We start from the raw sequence: 24,533 nt of genomic DNA, 5'->3' as shown, positions 1-24,533 counted from the left end.
AAAAGACCTGACTGATATTCTCCATCTTTATCTTGACTCACTGCCTTTCTTTTCTTTCATTTTACAGTTATTCAACCTGGTGAAAACCTCACTGACATTAAAATATTCTATTCAAGAGAAACAGACCAAGACAGCAACATAAAAACTTTGCTGTACTGCAGCAATAAATGCAAATAAACTGTCTCCTGTGAGACAGAGACAACTGTCACATGCTACAAAAAAACCATAAACGATCTCCGGTTAAGATACATGTACAGGTATCTGAGTTTTTAAAACTATTCAAATAAAGACAGAACAATCAATAAAAGGCAACTAGGAGCACAATTTTACAGATTCTTTTAAACTGACTTGAATGCACCTTTGGGTCCAAGTGGAAAGGGAAGCGTACTTAAAGATTTTTTTCCGTCTTCTGATTGGAGTCTTGGATTTTTTTTTGGAGGAACTCTGATGCACATCATCAGCTCCAGATCACTGCCACACACGACACCGAGCTGCTTTGTGTGAACAGAGTCAGTCTTTCAGTGACAAAGACAGACTGGTTCAGATGTCACGTTTTAAGCTACTCCAGTTTTCTGTTCCCGTGGCAACTTGCTCTGCGCCCCTCATCTACACAGACACACATTTATGAACAACACGACACACAAACATGAGCATGAGTGTATATGAAGCAACTCTGGAAAGCAGGCAGGCCCAGGATGAAACTGTAAATGATGTACTGGTAAAAGTGAGTTGATTTTTCTTTGCAGCTTGTGATTATGTTTGCTACAAAAACTGTAAAGCTGTAAAAGTGAGATGAGATATTTTTATCACATCATCAACACACGGTCGTTCTCTTTCTCTGCATATCTTCTCACCTACTTGCATTAATACAGAAACTGGATTGCTGTAAAACTTCAAGTCAGAAAGCAAACATCAACATTTTACCATCATGCAGTTAAGAATTTCCCAGTCTGCTTTATTGATTTTCAAATTATCGCCCTGTTTAATGGGCAGGTTTTAATGGGCACATTAGCTCTCCTGTTGCGTCCTGTTCCCAGAAACAGAGCTGACGGCACAGCACAGCGCCCGTCCCCTTCATCAGACCCAGCTACTTCTGTGTTTACCAACGCATGTGCTGCACAGGAGCACAATCAGAGGCGAGCATCACGCCAGCGGCAACAAAGCCTGATATGAAACCCTCCCCTTGCACCCCTGTCAGGTCCACTCCCCCCCCCCCCCCCCCCCCCCCCCCTTCATCCTCCTCTAACCAGCATGGGGGAGGAAAGATGGGAGGGTTGAGAGGCAGAAAAACTTCAATTAGGACACAAAGGCTGACAGGGGGAACCCCACCACCGCTCCCCCCTCCCCAGGCAGAGCACCAGGCCCCGAGCACCGCTCTTTGTCTGGCTGCGGAGCCCTTATGTGCCAGCTGGAGGAAACGTCAGGGCACTGAGAGAGCTCGTCTAGCCAGAGGTCATATCTGTGTGTGTGTGTGTGTGTGTGTGTGTGTGTGTGTCAAGGCATTTAATGTAAGCCCTCATAAGATAATCTTTATCAGGGTTATTAATGAATATAAATGTGTCATTATGAAAGAGGAAAATCACATTGGTATGACAATCACACAAACTAACTCACACACACACACACACACACACACATACAGGTTCATGTAAAGGGAAAGCCAAGCAGGGGGAGAGGAACACAGGGCTGGTGAGTGGCAATTCATCAAAAATAGATTTATGTACTGTACAGCCTTACACATCCTTTGTTTTAAATCTGGGACAATAGGTTGGTTCTCTCTCTCTCTCTCTCTCTCTCTCCCTCTCTCTCTCTCTCTCTCACTCACACACTCACACACACACACACACACAATTCCACTAATGTGTGCAATTCTGTGTGTGCATGTATGTTTCTTTATGGTTTTGAGAGCAAACCTGCCAACCCCCTCCTCCTCAAGGCCTCATCATTCAAGGGGCAGAACCTAACAAAGAAAACACACGTGTGCCATGCTCAAATACACGGACACACACACTATATTTTATATATATATATATATATAAACCTGGAGCATCACAAACCTACATTTATCAAATATTAATAGTCAAGCTGTGTAGTAAAAGGGGCCATTACTAACTGTTTCTACAACATTCTGACACTGACACACACACACACACACACACACACACACACACACACAGACAGACACACACAGACACACAGCTAGCACAGTTGGTACTATAAGAGCAGTTGAAGTATCAGTCTGGTTGCAGATGTTGAGGGAAGCAGTCTGGCTCTTTGTTGTACAACAACAAAGCTCAACAACACACCATTAATGGTTCATTCTCCATAAAGGTCAACATTCAGCAACAGCCGTGTATATGAATGTGTGTGTGTGTGTGTGTGTGTTGTCATAAAGGCCGAGCAGGTGGATTGTGTGACTGGTTAAGATCTGGACTTCAGGCAAACATGATTTTAAATGTCTCCATATGTGGAATTGGTTTTCCCCAGGTAAGAAGGTGCGCTGTGTCGGATCACCTTCGGAGCAGGTCAAGTTGAAAAGCTACTCATATAGTCTCTGCTGTCGTGGACATTTGCAAAGACTTGTGTGTGTGTGTGTGTGTAACTAATATGAAAGACAGAAAGGCAACATGTCGTTTGTCAGCAAAGCAATAAATATGGACTACAACACAAAAAAGCTGGAAAATCAATTCTTGCCTTTGATCATGCATGTCATGCCACTGAGCTCACACCATGTGAACAAAGGACAGCAGCCGATCACTGTACTGCATGATGCTCAAAGGCATGTTCAGGCTTCACAAAGTCAAATCTGAGTTAGAGGTCTTCTGCACCACCTACTCGCACAGGAAATGGGATTATTCACACCAGTGTGTCTATTGAAAAACTGTAATAAGCCATGCTCTGAGGGCGTAAAGAGGCTTCACTCTCTACATTAAAAAATACCTCAGCTTCAGATTAAAACTAAAAGTGGGTAAAAACGTTATGGATCTTGTCCCAGTTTCTGTTTTAGCAACAGATAGAAGTTAAAGCTTTCCTGTCATATACTCCAGAGGGAGAGTGGGCGGTCAGGCAGACCAGTGTGTGTATATGTGTGTGTGTGTGTGTGTGTGTGTGTGTGTGTGTGTGTGTGTGTGTGTGTGTGTGTGTAATTAGGCAGAATACAATCCCACCAGCCAATCAAACTGCCACCCACCACTCTCCTCCCCCTCCATCCTCCCTGTTCTACCCAGATACCCCTGCCCCACCTTACCCCACCAACCTCCCCAACACTCTGACCCCATCCACAGAGGCCTGGTGGATGAGTGGGGGTGGTCTGATGATAGTACTAATTTTCCAGTCACCACCCAACTTGATGTGTGTGTGTGTGTGCGCAGTGCCACCCTGCCCCCCTCTGCCCCGCTCCCCGCCTCAGCTGAGCAGTGGGACACTAACTGGTAGATGAGAATGAAGTAAACTGGAAATGTTAAAAGCCTGATTTGCCCCCTCTAACAGCCCACACCTGCATGACAGCCCACACCCACACTTCAAAATGTTTTCCAGTGCTACTGGTTTGAGTGTCTGTTTGTACGTAGAGAGTGAGCGGGGCTGCCCACACAGGAAGTAGACAGCTGTGTTTCCATATGAGTGGCTTCAAAAAAGCCCAATGAAGCACTGGAGCGAAAACAGAATCCACAAATGTACAAATTATTTAGGCGAACTGAAATCACTCCTGGCAAAGAGAGTGGACAGAGGTGGTCATAAACAGACAGAAAAATTAAACATCTGCTGCTGTTGTGACAGTGAAAACCCTGAATTTAAGTGATATGGACCTATGTGTCTGGAATAGAGTAATAAATAAAGTAAAGTAACGTAAAGTGGATCCTTTTCACCTTCAGTTTTGAAGTTAGAAATAACAGAGTCACATATAAAATCTGACTTCCAGAAAATGGAAAATAACCAGTGAATATGAAAATCTCTTATCGTACACTTGGTGTAATTAAGCAGCACGGCATTGGTAGTTTATTTTTTAACCCCACTAAACTATTTCAATATTGCCAGTATTGTCTTATTATTAAAGATGGATATTAAAATGAAAACACAGTTCTACACAGCAATAGTTCAGTCTATAGCTGGTGTAGAGGATCGATTCCAACATCACCATTTATTTCCTAATGTTGGAGTTAGACTGATAAATCAGCCAGGCCGATATAAGTGCCAATACTAGACTGTTGCAGATATATGATATCGTTGTATATGTTTATAAATAAATAGAAACTGCAGCACAATTGACCAGCTGAGTTTTACACTGCTGGGTCGATTGGTATCCACCTATAACACACAAATCTACCAGATATAAATGCTGTTTGTTTATGTTGCGTCTATATGTAATAAAAGAAAACAAAAAAACATCAGCCGATAAATGGCTGTCACTATTCTTTTTAAACTCCCATATATTGATCTCGGTGTCAATGAGGTGATACCTAGTGTCAGTGGAAAAACAAACACTGTCTACCTCTGCATCATGACTGTGGCATCAGAGCTGTCACCTGTGTGAGGAGCTCGTCACAGTGCGAACACACTCCTCGGAGATGGATGACAGGATTCTCTCGCTGTGTGTTTTTCCAACACGTTGCTTTGTTTTGGGGGTTGGTGCAGATGGCAGCAGGGACAAGCAATGACTATGCATTATTAAAAAGCCCTGAGTGCACCAGTGATGAATGTCTGCTTGTTAAATGGGAATGCCTCAAAAAAATCTGGGGCGTTTTTTAAATTTTCTTTTTTTATTGTTTGTTATTTTCTGCTTTTTTAAGTGAAATGGTGTGAAAAGCCCCTTGGGTTTTGTTGTTTTTTTTTTCATCTCAACAACCTCTCATCTGTGTTTGTCAGAAGCATTGTATTTTTTTCTCCACATTTTATGTGTGAAAAAGTGTGTGATACATTAAGAGAGTCATTCATCCAACAGTTATCCCCACTGTTTCCCAGTCCTTCCCCTCTAGTTATATGTGCATGTGAGCGTTATTATAACAAGACAACTCTTGATATGACCTTCATTGTTCTTCTAACACTTCCCTTGACCATTAACCTCTCATCACGCTTTTTGATGTGATTCATACCTGTCTGTGTCTGTGCATCACAGCATGTGCTCTGGCAGGGAAGATCCCCTCTCACCTCATTTGCCCTGGACCCCCACCCCCACCCCCAAACTCCTTCACCATCCAATTATGTGGATCGACCCAGTCTAGCTGTGTAGCCAACCACTGTGACATATCTGTGTGTGTGTCGGCTGCTTCTATATTAAACCAGCTTCTGATTTATGATAAGATGGAACTCCCTTAAATGTAATCCCTACCCTGTTTGTGTCAAGGAGAAAGACAGAAGAAGGGGGACAAAGAGATCGAGGAAAGCGTGTGAGAGAGAGAGAGAGAGAGAGAGAGAGAGAGAGAGAGAGAGAGAGAGAGAGAGAGCGAGAGAGAGAGCGAGAGAGAGAGCGAGAGAGAGAGAGAGAGAGAGAGAGAGAACGAGGGAGCCATAGACAGAGCGAGTATTCATCCCATGCCAGCTGAATTCACTTTGATCTATTGAGGTCAATGTGGAAATCATCTGAATCATGTTGTTATTGGACAGACACCAGATAAGGAAAACTGTCCTCCCTCTTGACTTGCACACACACACACACACACACACACACACACACACACACACACACACACACACACACACACACACACACACACACACACACACACACACACACACAAAACATCTCATGTGTTATTTGTGCTGTTTGCTCATCATTGGTGTTTGTTTCTTGCACAGAAAAGCTTTATTTTTCCCTATGATACACACACTGGGAGCTTGTCTGGCATTTTGAAACATACCCAGAGCGGAGATGAGACTGCTCCTGTCTGCACACATGTGTGTGTGTTGCTAAATGCATCCACAGTGTCTGACTGATTTCATCAAGTGCCTACCTTATAAATTGCAAAGCCAGCATCAGGCTAAGTGTTACAATGACATATACACACACAAACCATTAACAAAGTGGATGGGCAGTACAGTGAAGGGCCTGATGATGTCTAAATAAAGAACCACTGCACTCTAGTGTTTCATCTCTGCCAACACACGCTGAGATATCCTTAACTTACCTCTAGAGAAACAACAAAACCATGGATCATGATGACTTTAGTTTACCATCAAGCCAACATCTCAAACTCTATAATTAATATCTGAAAGAAAATGCAAGAATTTTTCTGCATGAGAAGTGACTGACACTAACTCAGCTACTTCCTTCAACAAACCTACCCGTTAGTCTATGAACAGCCCATTAATGGTTGAGCTGTTGTCACTGGTAGGAAGCATCCTCAACTAGTTCGGTTGTCAACACAAACCCACAAATTTACATTAATCTCAAAACAAGTGAGTAAGAGAAGAGCGTTAAAAACAGAGACTGAGATATGTGTATGGGTCAAACTTTTTACTCTAAAAGTTTTTTAACGCTGCTCTCTCGTAATGTTTTTGCTCTTGCTAATGTTCTTGTTAATGTTCTTTTAAATGAGACCTGAACTCTGAACGGTGGAGAACAGTATTTCGCTTCCATGTATGCTGAATTGTGTTTTATGGTAGTGAATAATAAACCGATTCTGATTCTACACCATCATCAGGGTTATTAAAAAAAGCTCTTCCAGAGCCACAGGGGACATTACACAACATCTGTCCCAGGCTGAGTGAGCAGCACTCCTCATGATGAATAAACTTCATGTGGAAAATTGGTGGAGTGCCTCTTTAATACGACACACAAATGTAATGAAAGTTCAACTGCACCTTACAGATTTATATTATTGCCAAAACTTAAATCATTTCCAAATCCTAAAAACACAAATAAATACTCAAGGCTTAACACAAATCTGCCATTGTTACAGATGTCCACATGAGGGTGCTGTGTCAGTCTCCTCAGTATCCCACAATCCCCTCCAGTTACAGTGAGCTCTCACTAGCATTACATCACATGCAGCATGCAGGACCATTCACCTGTTTACCTTTGGGAAACTCTGGATCTTCAATATGTGACTCAGCGGTAAAGAAAAGGAAAGACAAACCAGCAGCACTCTCTGGAGGTCCGAAGAGTCATCAATAGATCTGATCAATTCCTCATCTCCTGTCAAAGCGATGCTCACATCATCAAAGTCAAAAAGGAAATTCAAGACATCAAAGTTTCAACTGAATTCCTATTCTGATTAATGGTGGAAACAAAAGGCTCAGCTGCTGATTAAATGTTGCTTGATGCTGGAGCAGCAGAGGGATTGGTTGGCCAGTTACCACACCTCCCGTGTCAGGTTAACTGTTTCATCGGGAAAGAACGCCGCACACACACTCACCGACACATGAGACGGACACTCACTGAAAAACAGAGAGGGAAAGCTGCACTGTAGAGCCGTGAGCAGAAGATCTCTCCATTCACCCAGATCAGTCTGTTTTCAGCTTGTTAATAAATGTATGGACTGACTCTGAAACTGAGAGCCCTGTTAAAGTCCACCTCACAGTCACTTGTCAAACATGTTCTTCACAGTTTGTGGGTGCATACTAAAATACACCTTGAAATTATGGTTTTTAGCATTGACGTCATAAATTCTCATTTGAACATTTCATGCTTTGGTTCCTGGTCCCTACAGAGGATATGCACTGAGGTCAACTTTTTCACATGATACCACCTTCCCCACCGCAACTAAGTAGTAGTACAAACCAACAGGTGACTCATATGAGTCTGATGTGAAACAAGGAGGAAAACAAACGTAAAAGCCACCAGAACTACATCACTACTACTCTCTTCTAATATATTGAAATCATAGTGAAAGTTGCACACTTGGTGTGGCTTCAAACCAAATCCAGCGAGTTTGCTGTACTCTCATTTCACTTGCCAATAACTTAGGGCTAGAAAACGATTATGTTATTACCAATGAACTAAACAGTGTCTGATCCTATGAGGAATCATTAAATACTGAGCAGCTTGAACTCTGTGCAAGACAGACACAACTGATCTCATTCTAAGTATAATACTATGCCTATACATTTAACCGCAGACCTGAAGGCTTAGTGCAGCTGATGCTTGTATCAGACAGAATGACACTCAACACCCACATCAGGAGCTCCTGTGATCAGAAACACTTCTTTCCTTTCTCTCCCACACTGACTTAAGCCTTCCTGACTGTCTAGTAAAGAGTGAACCATTACAATATTTCTATGTTGAGGCATAACTAGAGCTCCTGAAAACAACTTCCCATATGTTGTAAATATATATGTAAAACTTCCCATTCACCTATCTGTTTATTTGTCCATCTGCTTCTATTTCCACCTAGCAATAAGAGGAAGTGAAAGTGATGAGTGTAGGAAAGGATATCCTGAGGATAAAAACCAGGCCACACCATGACAGAGAACTGAAAATGCTTTCATGTTATTAGTACAGGTGTTTTCATCTCAACATAAGGTTGTACGGAGATACAACCGTTGTGCTTCAGTGAAGGCCTATTTTTCATTAATTCCCCAGTGTGGAGCCGCCAACAGAAATAGCTATCTCAAGAACGGCACAGAAGGGAGGGCGTGACAAAGACTGGCAAGAAATGATGTCCTGTAGTGCAGAGAAAGAACACGTGTGTGTTGGGGGGAAGAGGAAGTCAGGTCATGAGAGCATCTCCTGCCATGACAGATATGAAAGCTAAAAGTCTGAGGTAGAGGTGATGGTCCAAGACAGTCCATGAAAATGTTTTTCCCTTGGTCTTAACATGGCTGCCATCTGACAGGGCAACACTGTCGCCATGAGAACCTCACACACCAGCAGGGAGAAGGCAAAGCCGACATTCAGGGACAAAACGGGACCAAGAGTGTGATCACAACTTGTCATCCTACGTGGTTTGAGATTTTTGGTGGTGTGTAATGGACCTGCTTGTGCTTTATGCTCTGAGCTACTTATACAACTGGTAAATACATAAACAAATAAACATCAAAGTTTGGTTGACGCTGCTTCCTTTTTGGAAGCGAGCAATAAGCTCTCTACATATTAGGAACTTGTGGATGTCAAATGTCAACTTCATCCTCCTTACACTCATGAAATCTTATGAAACAGCTCAACAAAGAAGATGTATTAAACAGAAAAACAACATATGTCCAGATTACAATCTCCCTCTTAACCAGTCTGAGTCAGCAGCTGTTGACCATTGTAATCTGCCTCTCACTGGCCAACTACTGCATTCAGCTTCCTGCTGCAACATGTGATCACCAGTAAAAAAATAAATAAATAAAAAAGGTACATATTACCAACTAAACTTGACTAAAACTTAAATTGCATATCAAGCAGGAAACTGGCCATGTGCAAAATGTTCTTGATAACACCTGATAGCCATTTAAATTTGCTCCTCTCTGCAGGGTAAAACAACAAGCTATGCTAAGTTTACCACAGTACTGTCCCTGATTGCATTCATTACCATTTCATGACACAGCTCTCACGCCATGTTAATGAGCTGAATTAGGTTTTGGGCTCATACTAGAACAGAAATTGAATGAGTTACGGCATGACTGAACATTGGTAAAATAATTTGATAACAGCAGTGTCTTAATTTGCATTTCAGAAAGTCTAATATATTTGACTTTTTACTTTACCAGGTCACAGAGCAACAGTCAATAAGGTGTTACTTCAAAAGCCCTTTCTTATTTTTATTTCATAAATCTGTTTTTATTTCATACTGGGATTTTGCCAGTAACATGTTTACGTCACTCCTTATTTCATAGCGTCACTTTTTGTTGTTTTTTTTTAATGACAGTGGTGTTGGTGGTCAAACATGACCCTGCCTACAAGTACAACCAAAATTAGCCTGTTAGCTCAAAAATGTAAGTAATTCTGAATAAACTATCTAGCTACTGTTGTAAATACTTGAGACGCAAACTCATATGTCCTTTAATTTATTTAGCAAATGCTACCTACCTAATCAGTGAACTAGCTAGGTGGGGCTGTGAGCTTGGTTTATGACTCAGCAATACAGTGAAAAGACAGTGTTACTGGCAGGAGCTAACTTTTGCTGGTTAATTCAGAGTTACTTTGGAAGTAAACATATTTAGCTAATTTACTTTTGTGAAGAGCAAAAAGAGCAACAAACCCAGCTCCCAACCCTGCCTAGGGTGACCCACCCGTCATCACCTGCTCTCTCTGTTACCGTCTGGGAGGCGCTACAGAGCAGGCAAAGCTCGTTGTTGTACCTTTTGTGCAATGACAATAAAGTTATTCTATTATTGTATTCTATTGTATTCTATTCTAGCAGGTTAGCCAGCTAGGTAGGTAGCATAAGCAGCCTTGTTAAGCTAATGCTGAAACTACAAAGTTGTTTAGACGCAGCTTTTAACTGTTACTTTAGCTAACAGGATAAATCTGGTAGCAGTTGTTGAGCTAGCCGGCTTAACAGGTAGGAAACGTGATTGGCTGAAAGCTGAGAGGGCGATGACAACACCACTGTCATGTGAAGTGACATGAAATAAAATGTGTCAAAGGGTAAAGTGACATAAAACAAAACTTGACACAAACAAACTTATAGTTAATATGAAATGAAAACTGACTTTTTAAAAGGGCATTTTCAAATAAAAATGTTTGGAATAAAAATGATACTGAATTTAAATGAATGATTAATAACCTGTCATAATAATGACATGAGTTTTAATAACTTGTGACAATCTTTAAAAGTTGAAACCAACAACCTCAGTGAGTAGATACATGGCCATGCATACCCACTGACGGTGTGCCCATATACAATGCATATACACACACACACACAAACCCCATCCCCTTACCACACACCCCACAGTGGTCATCTCCATGGCAGCCATAGCAGTCAGCCAATCAGAAGTGGCTTGGTGTTTTCTGTGATTTCAGACTGAGAGGAAGTTTTTCTAACTGTCAATAATGAGGAGTTGAGTTGTATGTGTATGTCTGCACACAAGCTGCACCTATGGCTACATCATTAATAAATGGCTTATAGAAAAACATAAATGACTTGGCCTTGCTTTGAATTCAGCTCAGCTCAAATAGTTTTCATAATAAACGTGTAGCTCAGACTGCGTTTCAGAGAGACTTACAATAAGTGGGGCTGTGAAATACCAACAAATATTACATTATATAACCAATAAATATCAGCCAGACTCTTAGCAACCAAAATCCTGAGAGCTCTGCTCAGAATCATAGCGCCCTGAGGGGAAATACTGGAAACCATACAGAGGGAGGAGGATGAAGCGAGTCTCTTCCTCTATACTCTCAGTTTGGAGGAGTTATTTTTGCTAAATGTTACCTGTATTTTCCATATTCTTTCCACACTACCCTGGTAGTTACTGTGATTTTCCTTCATTTCTGTGAAGCTACAATCGGCAACAATGAGTGAATTTATTGACTGAAACACTTGTAGGGAGGTTTGTTCATTTAGCGAGGCTGTTTGAATCAGTTAACTGACAGGAAAACCACCACTCTCAGAAGCCCCTATACCTCGCAGCAGCTTATCTCAACTTGATTTGAACTGAAAGAGACTTTCACATGAAGGAAGGAGTTTGCATTTCCTGTGTTTCCGTGCTCCCCTGTCTAAGATCCTAGCTCCAAGCCAAAATCTGTAAGGAAACCCAGTAAGTGAGACGGCTCTCTCAGTTTGTTTGTCTAGCTTTTCTTTATACAATGGGCTGACTCTGGGCAACAGAGGGTGAGTGAGGAGTAATCCAGCTTGGCCCTGTCTCAAGGAGGAGAGGAACAGTAGCAGGGGCTGTTGTTAGTGGATGGCATGTACAGCTTTGTTTAGATGACCATCACTTCTAGTCACCTGGTGCCTTTCCCAGCTCCTCTTGATGTGAGAACCTTCCCAGCATAGCTATGTCCCTAATCATGAACCCCTGGGACGTCCACGCCTTTGTTGATTCTAGGAATGGATAAACACACACGTACAAAGGGCAGTGTGCCAATGTCCCACAGACAGTAAGATGGTGGGAAATGAGGTACAGTTAACAAAGCGTGGCTTTTATAATGTTGAGTTCATATTGTTGTCAGGATCAGACTAACTGTACTGTAATGAAGCCAGCTTTTTAAAAACTATTTTATTAAGAAATGTCCTGAGTTCCACCTGACTAAAACCAAATACTTCCTTTAAGTCACATTTTAATCTTTGTATTATTTGACAAACGCCACCTCAAACACTTACTCATCAGTTTCAGAAGTGCATGATTGTGGCTGTTGACGTCAGCAGACTACAGGAGGACAGTGCATCACAGTTTCTGTGAGGTAAGAGTAACTACACTGTGTGTCATATAAACCTAGGATTGTCCTGAGGGAAAACCTGTTATGTGCTATGATGAAAAAAAAGTCAGTTACAAGAAACACACTTCTGTTAAAGTCACCAGGTCAAATCAGGTTTATTACTGTAGATTTCTATGACAAATAGTCACAAGTGATTCAGAGAAAGAGGACTCCATTTTGTTATGTTGCAGTCTTACACTAAACACTTCTTCTGGAAGTTTCTCCCATCTCCATACAGGACCTTTGGAGCTCAGCCTGTATGACCATTAGGTTCTTGGTCACCTCTCTTACCAAGGCCCTTCTCCCTGATTGGTCAGTTTGTTTGGGCAGCCAGCATTAGGAAGAGTCCTGGTTGTTCCAAACTTCTTCAATTTGAGAGTCATGGAGGGCTCTGAGAGAGCTCTGCAGGTGCTTCTTTTGACCTCATGGCTTGGTTTTTGCTCTGATATGCATTGTCAGCTGTGAGACCTTGTGTATAGACAGGTGTCTGCCTTTCCAAATCATTTCCAATCAATTGAATTTACCACAGATAGATTCCAGTCAAGTTGCAGAAACATCTCAAAGATGATCAAGAGAAATAGGAGGCACCTGAGCTAAATTTCACGCATCATAGGAAAGTGTCTGATAATGTATGACATGTGATATTTCAGTTCCTCCTTTTCAATAAATTTGCAAAACATGTAAAAAACTGTTTTCACTTTATCATGATGGGCTACTGAGTGTAGACTGATGAGGAAAATAATAATAATATATATATATTTTTAATTTTAGCAGAAGACTGTAACAAAACAACATGTGAAAAAAACTGAAGTGATGCAAATACTTTCTGAATGCACTGTATAAGCAACATGTAGCAAACTCTGAGAAGCAGCACTTGACCTTGATTTCTGTTTTTCGTGCCTGTGCACATACTGCTAGATGCATATGTATTTGCACTGCAAGGCCTGATCCTGCACTTAGCACCTCTGAATTAGAACCAAGGTCAAGGCCTCTGCACATATACAAATATAAACGCCTGCATTCATCTTATAAACAAGCGATGCTGCTAAACCCACACCTCCTCATCACAGACATCCTGCCTGCCTCCCTGAGCAACCACAGCGACACTTCTCATCACCAAGGTAACACAGGGACAAATCAGACCATTAGTACTATTTTAGTTTTCACTGCCTTTGATAGCCTTGACTTTGAAGAGATTTAAGATTTGAAGAATGTAAAAAAGTTGTCCCATTGATCTCACAACTGCTCCACACTAGTTAGGAAGCGATTTTAAAAATTCAAACATTATTTTCTAGTTACTAGGACATAAAAGGAACAGAATTCCATTTGTGGAGAACATGAAGTAGAATCGATAGGCGGGTGCATAATCACAGTATAAAATCGAAGCTTTCCAAAGTGGCAATAAAGTAGAACATAGACACATAGAAAGCTAGAGAAAAACAATACTAGGTCTGCAACCAATAATTTTTTTCATTATCAATTAAATGAACTATTGAGTTTTGCTACTGCTACACAGCCAGTGTTAGCATTAACATCTGTTTACTTACCAGTCTAGAAGAAACGCTCAGTATCAAATAACGCTCCTGTTTTGACTCTATTTCAATTACTTCTTCTATTGAAGTTAGCATGCTAACCAGTTAGTCCCAGCCCGGTCAACAGGTCTCGTCACTTTCCGATACCGAGTCACTGTAGCTCCCAGGCTGCCCTGAAGAAGTAGTGCTGCTCAGACAGCCTATTATAAACTCTTGGCTGAAGCTTTCAGCAAGACTGGTAAGTCAACAGCTGTAAATGCTAACATTGGTTAAAACCTACAAATAGGTAAGCAAAACATATTGAAAAATTGCCCATCACAATCTTCAGACACAGATTTTTTTTTACAACCTCCAGTCAAATACTCTAATGATATTCAAGTCACTATTATACATTACAAAAATATCATCACCTTTGACAAGCTGGGATGATCAAATATTTGGCATTTTGCTTGAAAAGTGACTGAAACAACTGATCAATTATCAAAATAGTTGCTGATTAATTGCCTGTATGTCAACTAATTGATTAATCATTTAACCTTTTTACCTCTCCTTTATCTTTTTGTGCTACCATCAGGAGGCAAACGAGCTGACAGACCACAGGAGCAGTGTTGCCTTGGAAATAACAGAAGATTTACCCTAATTTCTGGGGATTTTTGCACATTCTCAGAGGACTGTCTGCCGCAGAGTCAAGCCTTCTTTTCACAGTGAGGCGGTGTGGTAACTGAGCTGTGAACTGTCCAGTAAAAATACATACAAAAGAGGAGTACAGCATATATACTGAGGCCTTGGAGCCACAACACTATAATTCACTGGTTTTTTGAGAAAAGCACAAACAAAACAAAGAGTCTAAGCTGCCGTTTACACTGCTGAGTGTTAAAATGGAAACAATATGACAGGCACATAGTTCCCTTGCTGCACATGCTATTCGGCACGGGCCTGGACAAGCCCTGCTTATCTGGGGGAAGAGACAACCCAGGGGAAAAGAAAAATATGTGTGTCATAATCAACAATCACCCTCTCGTAGAGTGACAGAAACTGGTTCCTTCACCAGCTTTTCTCTCCGGGCGCGTGTTAACAAAACTGCTTCTTTCACATGACTGGTTATCCACACCAGCCTCCTTATAATCCTCATTAAAAATAACCAGCATGTTCTTTTTTTCATTATGTCTACAGTATACTGAGACATACAAACTGAGCCCATTAGCAGGATGATACTGCATATGTTGCCAATCCTGTCTGCTGACACAGTTTTATTCATTACATTACATCAGCAGTTCATCTGTGGAAATCTGTCAGAAAAGTTCTCCTCGTCTTACAAGATCATTTCTGTGAAAAGGAGGTGGAGAGTGGTGATCTCATTTTGAAGCAAGTTAAAAGTCATGAGAACACAAATTTTTCTCTTCTTCTTGACAGTCAGTGCCATGTTGTATTTCATCATCACAACAATCTGTGCGTGTTCCCTTTGGGTTTAATGAGCCTATTCAAATACAACCCATGCACTGCTGCGTTAACGTTGAACATGTTGCTCCCTAATTGTATGTTTTGACAGGAGCTTCACTCCAAAGACTTTAATTCCAAAATGACACCTCCACAGCCCTGAACCAAAATACTTCTGACCACAAAATATCTCTTATTTGTGTTATTATTTATGTGGTGACTCATCTTAAGATGTTGCCTACAAGGTTTTTTAAAAATAATCAACATACCTGGCTTCACTTGTGTCAGTTATACAGTATTCAGATTTAAGTACTCAAATTGTGATTAAATGGCTACACATCACTTTCACTTTCATCATCTTACATCACCACTTTCAGGAGTGGGGACAGGGACAAGTTTAAAGAGTCCAAGTACAGGTTTAGCAAAGCGGTGAGAGAAGCTAAACGACTGTACTCTGAGAAACTTCAGCTCCAGTTCTCAGCCAATGACTCTGCTTCTGTCTGGAAAGGGCTCAGACAGATCACTAACTACAAACCTAAACCCCCCCACTCCATTAACGACTTCCGTCTGGCCAACGATCTGAATGAGTTCTACTGCCGCTTTGAAAGACAGTGGGACAAGCCTGACACTAACCTCCACATCAGAGCCACATCAGAACCCCCCTCCTCCTCCTCTACCAAAGGAACGTCTCTCTCTATCCTGGAGAGAGATGTCAACAGGCTTTTTAAGAAGCAGAACCCCCGCAAAGCAGCCGGTCCTGACTCTGTCTCTCCATCATCCCTGAAGCACTGTGCTGATCAGCTGTCTCCAGTGTTCACAGACATCTTCAACACCTCACTGGAGACCTGCCACGTGCCAGCCTGCTTCAAATCCTCCACCATCATCCCTGTCCCCAAAAAACCAAGGCCCACAGGACTAAATGACTACAGACCCATTGCCCTGACCTCTGTGGTCATGAAATCATTTGAGCGTCTTGTCCTGTCCCACCTCAAATCCATCACTGACCCACTCCTGGACCCCCTGCAGTTCGCCTACAGAGCCAACAGGTCCGTAGACGACGCCGTCAACATGGCTCTCCACTTCATCCTCCAGCACCTGGACTCCTCAGGGACCTATGCCAGGATCCTGTTTGTGGACTTCAGCTCTGCCTTCAACACCATCATCCCGGCTCTGCTGCAGGACAAGCTCTCCCAGCTGAGCGTGCCTGACTCCACCTGCAGGTGGATCACCGACTTCCTGTCTGACAGGAGGCAGCACGTGAAGCTAGGAAAGCACGTGTCTGACTCCCAGACCATCAGCACTGGATCCCCGCAAGGCTGCGTTCTTTCTCCTCTGCTCTTCTCCCTGTACACCAACACCTGCACCTCCAGCCATCAGTCTGTCAAGCTCCTGAAGTTTGCAGACGACACCACTCTCATTGGACTCATCTCTGATGGCGATGAGTCTGCCTACAGGTGGGAGACTGAGCGTCTGGTGACCTGGTGCAGGCAGAACAACCTAGAGCTAAACGCTCTGAAGACAGTGGAAATGACAGTGGACTTCAGGAAGAGCCCAGCCCCACCCACCCCCATCACCCTGTGTGACTCCCCCGTGGCTACCGTGGAGCATTTTCGCTTCTTGGGAACCACCATCACACAGGATCTCAAATGGGAGCTAAACATCAGCTCCCTCATCAAAAAAGCTCAGCAGAGGATGTATTTCCTGAGGCAATTGAAGAAGTTCAACCTGCCAAGGACTATGATGGTGAACTTCTACACCTCCATCATTGAGTCCATCCTCACCTCCTCCATCACCATCTGGTACGCTGCTGCCACGGAGAGGGACAATAACAGACTGCAGCGTATCATCCACTCTGCTGAGAAGGTGATTGGCTGCAATCTTCCGTCCCTCCAGGACCTGTACACCTCAAGGACTCTGAGGCGTGCAGGGAAGATTGTAGCTGACTCCTCCCACCCTGGACACAAACTCTTTGAGACACTCCCCTCTGGCAGGAGGCTGCGGTCCTTCAGGACCAAAACCTCTCGCCACAAAAATAGCTTCTTCCCATCTGCTATTAGCCTCATCAACAAGGCTAGAGAGCCCCACTGTTGCTGATCAATTGCACCAATCACCAGAAAAAATTCCTTGTATGTGAAAACATACTTGGCAATAAAACTGATTCTGATTCTGATTCTGATTCTGATCTGAATGTAGGTGAACTGTGTTCACTTTTGTGCAGGAAGTTTTCTTCTCATGTGTCTACTTGGTGAGCTACCAGATGCATAACAAAGAAGTGTGTTGCAGGTCAGAGGTACATTAATCAGCACTCTCAGCTGCGCTATCCTGTTAGCAAAACAACTTACGAGTGCACAGCTCTTAATTTATTTCCCCTGAGAACCTCAAGTAAATTATCGCAGTTATGTTGTCAGCTGAAACTTTATCACCTGTTCAAGAAAGAGTCAATCATCTTTAATGTGAGCTGCAGTTATAAAACAGCTCACATTATTATTATTGTTGTCCTTCATAGGAAAACAGGGTTTTCTATAGGAAAACAGGGTTTTCTATGAAGAATAAAGCTTCTGATGAGCTAAAAACAAACATAAACACAAAAAAAAACTGATATTTCTCAGCTGAAATGCTTTAAATAGCTCAGCTCAGCTGAAGCTGGTCTGTCTGTCACACCTGGTAGTTATCTGCTGCATGCCTGCATGACAGCACTGCACAAATGCAAAACAAACACCAAGGAAAACTATTTAATTTTCACACTTGCTCAGTGGGATTTTTGAATCAACAAAATCATTAAAAGACAACACAAAGCTTGTTGCAGTCATCTTGTAATAACAGTCCAGGTTTAACCCAGCACTGCTGTGAATCAGAGGTGAATCAGGAACCATACAGAGAGGCACAACCCATGGCTTCAGACTCACATGACCCGATCCCCACGAAACACAAAGGCATCAACATGAGCAAGACCCCTGGCATGAGCCCACTGCTGGTGTCTATGTGCACGGACAGAGGCCCCAAATATGCCTCTAGGTCCCTAGGTCCAGCTCCACACACCCTCCATTGTGTTTAACTATAATCAAGTCTTTCCACTGATTATCCCCGCTGTCACAGCAAAACATCAATATCCTGTTGGTTATTATAGCTGGAACAGACTGTGGGATTTACAGTAAGTGTTTATCCTTACTGATCCACAGAATTATGGGAACATACAGTACGTCCCCTAAACCATTACAATGGAAGAGCAAGCAACGTGCCATGATTAGAAAACACAAGAGGGGTTTTCTTTCTTTTCTGGGTTCATCCAGTTTTGTATTTAAGATATAATATGAGCTCTTGAGACATAAAATCCTCTAACATTAAGGCATGTGCAATGACTTTCCTCGAGAGCCATTTCCCACATGTTCATGTCTCTGTGATAAATGACTGCATTTAAAAAAAGGTGTGTGCGTAAATTTAAGTGCCTTCCTCAGTCATCTTTACATGAAGAAAAAGCCTTAGTGTCAGTCTTCATTGTCCTGATGCCAGGTCGCTGCTCATACTGCTTTGTTACTTTCATATATTTCAAACCAGTCAACATCCAGCAAATCACTTTTTAAAAAGCATTTAAAAAATGAAACTATGAGCTAACAATGAGCACTAAGCTTCCCATAATCCTCACATGCTGTATTAAAGGACAGAGCAGACATGGGCACGAGGATGTGGCACAGAAACGTTCTGTCTGCTCAGAAAGCCTTCCTCAATCTATTCTCATGTTCAAGTTAGTCATTCACTCCTGACTCATGACATGCAGACGGTCTCTGTTAATATTACCACACTTTCTTGAGGAAGTGAATGTGACTCCTGCTTCCTGCACTAGCCTCCATGTTATTACTTTAACCCAAAGACCTCTTCTCTCCAGGGCTTTTTAGTAAACCAGGGAACCAACCCTTTATCTTACAGAACAACTGCTACTAACAAATCACTGTTGAGTTTTACTCACTGTTGATGTGAGGATTCCTAATGAACTGACACTTTAACGGAATAGTTCATAATTGGGGGGAATATGTTAACTCTCCTTCCTGCCAGGAGTTAGATCAGAGGATTGACACCACTTTCATACGTGTATGGTAAATATGAAGCTAGAGGCAGGAGGAGGTTAGCTTATCTTAGCTCAGCCAGGAGCAGTAACTCCCGGGAGTCTGACTGCTTACATGACGACCTCTGAGTCTCGACTAGACAATTTGACAAGAAACAGTCTGACACGTAACGCCCTGAAAACCACAACAAACTATACTGTCTTCTGCTGTCAGCCAGAGTCAAGCTAACCGTTTCTACATGCTTCCACTCTTCGTGCCAAGTTAAGCTAACTTACTAATAGTGCCAGCTTCATATTGACTGTGCAGACATGGGAGTGGTATCATCTAAGAACTCGAAGCATGGGACCTACTCGATGTCAGGTAAGAGGGGGATAAAAGACTTCATCTTATAATTTAAAACATGTTTGACAAAGATGCAAGTTGAGCCACACTGCAAAGTGGCTAATGCAGGTCAGACAGTGTGTATCAAAACACTGGATTTTCACTTTGCGTGGATGCTGTTTCACTTCCATTACGTCTGACCCTCAAGTGCTTTGCAGTTCCTTTGTCTAACACCACTACAGTCCTCTTCATTTTTGTCCTCAATCTACACTGCTGACATCTATTTCCATAGTTCAGACTGCAGTCCCTATAGGCTTAGCTACTAGGTAGACAACTAAATGTAAACGTGACTACTTTGCACAAGGAAAATACACACTGATGCAATTGGTTCTCTGTTTTCATACTGCACCAAAACTACGCCCAGTCTGAGGAAAACCACAAATCCATCTACTCAAATAACCCAATCTGACACTGTAGCAGGGGTTTACACAGGAAATGACTTCTTTATCTGTTCTGCAGTTGCTTACTTTTCCTGTTTGGCCTCTACCTGAACACTCTGATGTTACAGCATACTTTGGGGTTATAGGTGTTTTAGTTCCCATAAGTCACATCTCCTATCTACAACACCACATGGAGCAGTTAGTTTACTTTGGGTCTGCTTTGGTTTGGAGACAAACGTAGTCAGGGTCTCTTTTGTTTCGCGATGTCCGCTACAAATGGAGGATCTGGTCAGTCAGGCAAGGAGGAAACAGGAGCCAGAAATAAATACATCTCAAAACACTGTTGACCAGCTGCAAGTGACCAAGGACTGCAGGACAGTGATTGAGGCTGTGCTAAAATATTGACCAGTGGGCAACCAGTGCAAACTGAGGTGATCAAAGCCACATGCAATGCTTGCACTGGCTGATACAGAACAATCAATGAAAACATGACAAGTGCTCTGATGCCACATTTAAAACGCACTGGCTTCACCTCAGACCCTCGCCCAAGGCCTTTCTGACCTCTCCACTGTCAGGAATCAGGACTGTCTTTTATTTCACTGTGGTGTCGTGTTCTCCCGTGACATCTCATTTTATGTGAGTAATAATGTTGTGTCTTCGTATTTATATTTCTCATTCCATCAGCAGTGACAGTGACGGTGGCATTACCTGCAGAAGAGGAGTCATCATGGTCGGAGCTCAGGTACCCATCACTCCTCCTGTCAGGGGTGCTGCATCCGGAGGTGCGTGAGCCTCTGCGGGGGATTTGCGGGAAGGACGGGGACAGCCTGCCGTCATCACCGGAGTCAAAATCCCTGCTGTGACGGAAAGGCCGCCGGGCGTCCCGGTAGGTCCTCTGGCTGTCCCTGTCGCTGGTCTTTGGTGCCAACAAGTTATTCCTGACGAAATTTTCATTCAGCTCCGCATCCTCGTATTCTCGGTCGCTGCTCTCCTCGTTGTCATTCGGCTGAGAGACGGCGGTCGAGGCCGTGTTCCCTCTCTGGAAGCTGGGCTTCTGAGGCGGGACAGGGATGGGGACGGGCTTACCTGTCCTGCCGCTGAATCTGCTCCGTTCCCGGCCGAAAGAGCTCATAACCCCCGGTGTGTTACCTGCCGCATGGAGCCTGACGCCTGCAGCGTCAGACCCCCTGTTCCTGTCCCTGTCGCCCCCATCGTCCCGCCGCGGAGGCTTTCTAATATTCCCCGTGTTAGAAAGGCCAAATGTGTCAGCGTTAAAGTTTTCATCCTTTCCCTCAAACCTATCCGGGTCGTTCCGTTTCTGGCGAGACATGGTGGTCTGCAGGTAGATCACCTTGAATTTCTCCTCCGCCAGAGCCTTCTGAAGCCTCTTCAGGTTGGATTTACACGTCTCCAGCTCCGACTCGATGTCCTCTACAGAGTTCAGGTCCATCTGAGGCACCTCTCCGTCGGGAAATTCATTCCTCCAGTGTTTTGCAAATTCCTCCTGTTCCCACATTTCGATGTTCACACCGGGCTTTCTGCCAGCCGCAGCCTCGCAATGCAACAGTCAGAGGGGAAGGTGGGAGCCAACTGCTCTGGGTCTTCACCGACAGCTAGTTTCCCGACTGAGAAAAAATATACCAACAGGCTGCTGATATTAGCGAGACCACTTTCTGACCATCTTCAGCCGCCCACACATACAAATGTCAGGCGTGATGCAGACCCCAACTTTACCAGTACGCTGAAAAGTTTCGAGACTTCCTGTACCGAGGCGTGATGCGTTCAGGTGCTGCCCGGACAAATGCGGCACACCTCAGTACCACATTTTAAAGCAGGTGCGTTTGGCGTCGGCTGAAAAAAAAAAAAAATCATATTGCTCCAGCTTTAACATTTACAAATTAAGCACATTATCAGGGTGTAAAATGTGTTGTGTAAGTTTTATTAAAATACACATGTAAGAAAAAAAAACACCGCCAAAAATTATTTTAGACTATATGATAGTAACCTTGTATGACCAATTTGTTTTTTAACCATTAATTCTCCATACTACCTCTATCTGGTGATAAAATATGTAACATATGACGAGTACCACAGAGTATCCCCTCACTAGTAAGTAAAAATTAAAAGCGTCTGATTAAATGCAAATGTACTCGCTACAATGCTTAATTTAGAAAACTCCGACAGCCCCTGAATGCATCAACTACTAGTGAGATGGACACGGTTGATAAGACGGTTCATCGGGTCGTTTTGTTCATTATCAAAAGCATCAGCTTCGTAAAAAGTCACTGTGATTCACATTCTTAAAAAATGTCTTATTCGTGTAAATGTCGTGTGAAATTGTGAGTTGTTATCTAAAATACAAACATTTGTCTTTTCACAGTAGAAATTTGTATTTTTGGCTCAAAATAGATGAGTATTTTATTTTAAATTATTCTAATACCAAGAGGCTGAAAAGTTCAGACGGATTGTAAAATGTGTATTTAACAGTCATAACTTAGTGTTATGTTCACTGTTAACTCTGCAGCAAACTGCATTTGCTTTTGTGTCTTGTGTTCTTGAGTGCCTTGATAAAGTACACTCTTATTGGAAGGCATCTGTCTCAACAAACTATCTGCTTATTTAGGGTAGAGCCATAAATCAAAGAAACATCATTTGATGTCCTGAACAAAGACAGTTGATCCTGACCATTAAAAACAGAGTCAGTTTTATTTTTGTAACATATTGCTCGAGGTTTTCATTGTGGCCCATTGCACAATGGCACAGAACATTTTTAGTCTCAGCAGGACATATTTGATGCATATCATGATATCCAGTGAAGGGGAAAAGACTTGCTCTGAGTGCTACAGAAAGACAATGAAAAACTGAGCTCTGGAGTCTCTTGTTTTGACTGTCTCTTGTTTACACAGATCCATGTGTCTCAGGTCTCTTTTATTATGTTATAACATCATTTTAAAACTATGTTCAGGCATTTCTCAAAGATACCAGCTTGGATTGCCAATCTTCATTACCGTAAGAGGAGAGCACAGGCCGTGTCTCCTTCCTTCTAGATACTGGTTTCAGTGGTTTGACATAAGGGTTCTGAATGTGTGTGTGTGTATCAGGCCACATGATCAGGCCTCAGAGGAAACACTTTTCTGGCACCACGCAAGTGCATGTACAGTCATCCTGTGCATGCATCTTGTATACAGGCACATGTCACAACTTACAATAAAAAACATATCCTCATTCTCTTCCTTGTTTATCACTGCAGAAAAAGATTTGGGTCCTTAACCCAGTAGATATGCTATGGAATGATCTGAAGAGAAACGTTCACACCAGATATCCTAAGAATGTGCCTGAGCTGAAGGAGCTCTACAAGGAAGAATGGTTCGAAATCCCTCTTGAACATTGTTCAGGTCTAATCAGCAGCTACTGGAAAAGCTTGTTTGAGGTAAGTGGTGCCAAAGAAGGTTTGACCAGTTATTAAATCCAAGAGTCCACTTACTTTTTCCACCAGAAATGAATGTTTAATGGGTGTGTTTATGACCAATCAGTGCAGAAAACCAGGTAATTCCAGTGGTTTCTCTACTCTACCTTTTCTTGCCACTCTACATTTTAAAACTTTTGATTTTCATATTAAAGAACATCCTCTCTGGCATGTCCGTCTCACACAAAGGAGTAAACCTGAAACCTGATCACCTTAATCTCAGCAGGATCCATGCAGCTGTGTCCAGGTAAGAACTTGGTAAGCAGTCAAGCAGTAGTCTTCCAGTAAAACAGAGTTGTAATGCTACACAGCAAAAGAGATGCTACAAGAGACACTACAGAGAGAGATGGGAGGGTGGAAGCAGAGATGGATGCTTGGTATTTTCGAGTGCCTGTTTGGATCCCTGCCCAGAACTGAAAGATCATTCTCCTAAAAGCTTCCAGTGGCCAGAGGGGATCATTGATCAGCACTCGCTGTAGGTCTGAGAGCCCTGATTGGGTTACTGTAATGAATAGACGAGATGGGGCTATGACCAGCCGGTAGTCATGAAACTAAATTACTACTCACGAGCTGGGCATGAAATAGCGGGAAATATATGGATTACAAGTGTTCAATACAGTCAGCTTGTGGAATGCAGAGGTCTCAGCTGAGCCCAGCTAAGACAGTCACACCTCTCATACTTCACTGATAAGATTGTTTCATATCAGGTTTTGATGACTTTTAGTTCAGTGCTGATGACATAACTGGGGAAATTTTTACTGTGCACAGATAACACACAGAATTCTTTACAGCTCATTGCCAAAGTGCTTTCATTCATCAGGGATCAGATACACCACTGTTTTGATCCAAATGTGTATATTTCATTATTCAAAGGTGCACAATAAGGCAAACAAATGCACAAATACAATGACATACAGTGTTCTGTTGAATGTGTATGCTGTTGTGTTTTGTGAAATCTCATACACCACACTTGAACATATTCTTAAACGT

At 42.6% G+C, this 24,533-nt stretch overlaps 1 protein-coding gene across 1 annotated transcript in view; it reads right to left on the bottom strand.

The window, feature by feature from the left end:
• The window catches only part of abr (ABR activator of RhoGEF and GTPase), a 128,723-nt gene extending 106,869 nt beyond the window's left edge, over window positions 1-21,854 (bottom strand). Inside the window, exon 1 of the mRNA XM_071460687.1 lies at window positions 20,786-21,854. Coding sequence (XP_071316788.1) covers window positions 20,786-21,593 — 808 coding nt within the window. The 5' untranslated portion in view covers window positions 21,594-21,854. The remainder of the gene's footprint in view (window positions 1-20,785) is intronic.
• Between the last annotated feature and the right edge of the window lie 2,679 nt (window positions 21,855-24,533).

The sequence above is a fragment of the Trachinotus anak genome, unplaced genomic scaffold, assembly GCF_046630095.1.
Source record: "Trachinotus anak isolate AG129_WGS33_773 ecotype Australia unplaced genomic scaffold, CSIRO_AGI_Tana_v1 ptg000024l, whole genome shotgun sequence".
Taxonomy (NCBI): Eukaryota; Metazoa; Chordata; class Actinopteri; order Carangiformes; family Carangidae; genus Trachinotus; species Trachinotus anak.
This window is presented reverse-complemented; position numbering and strand designations above follow the sequence as displayed.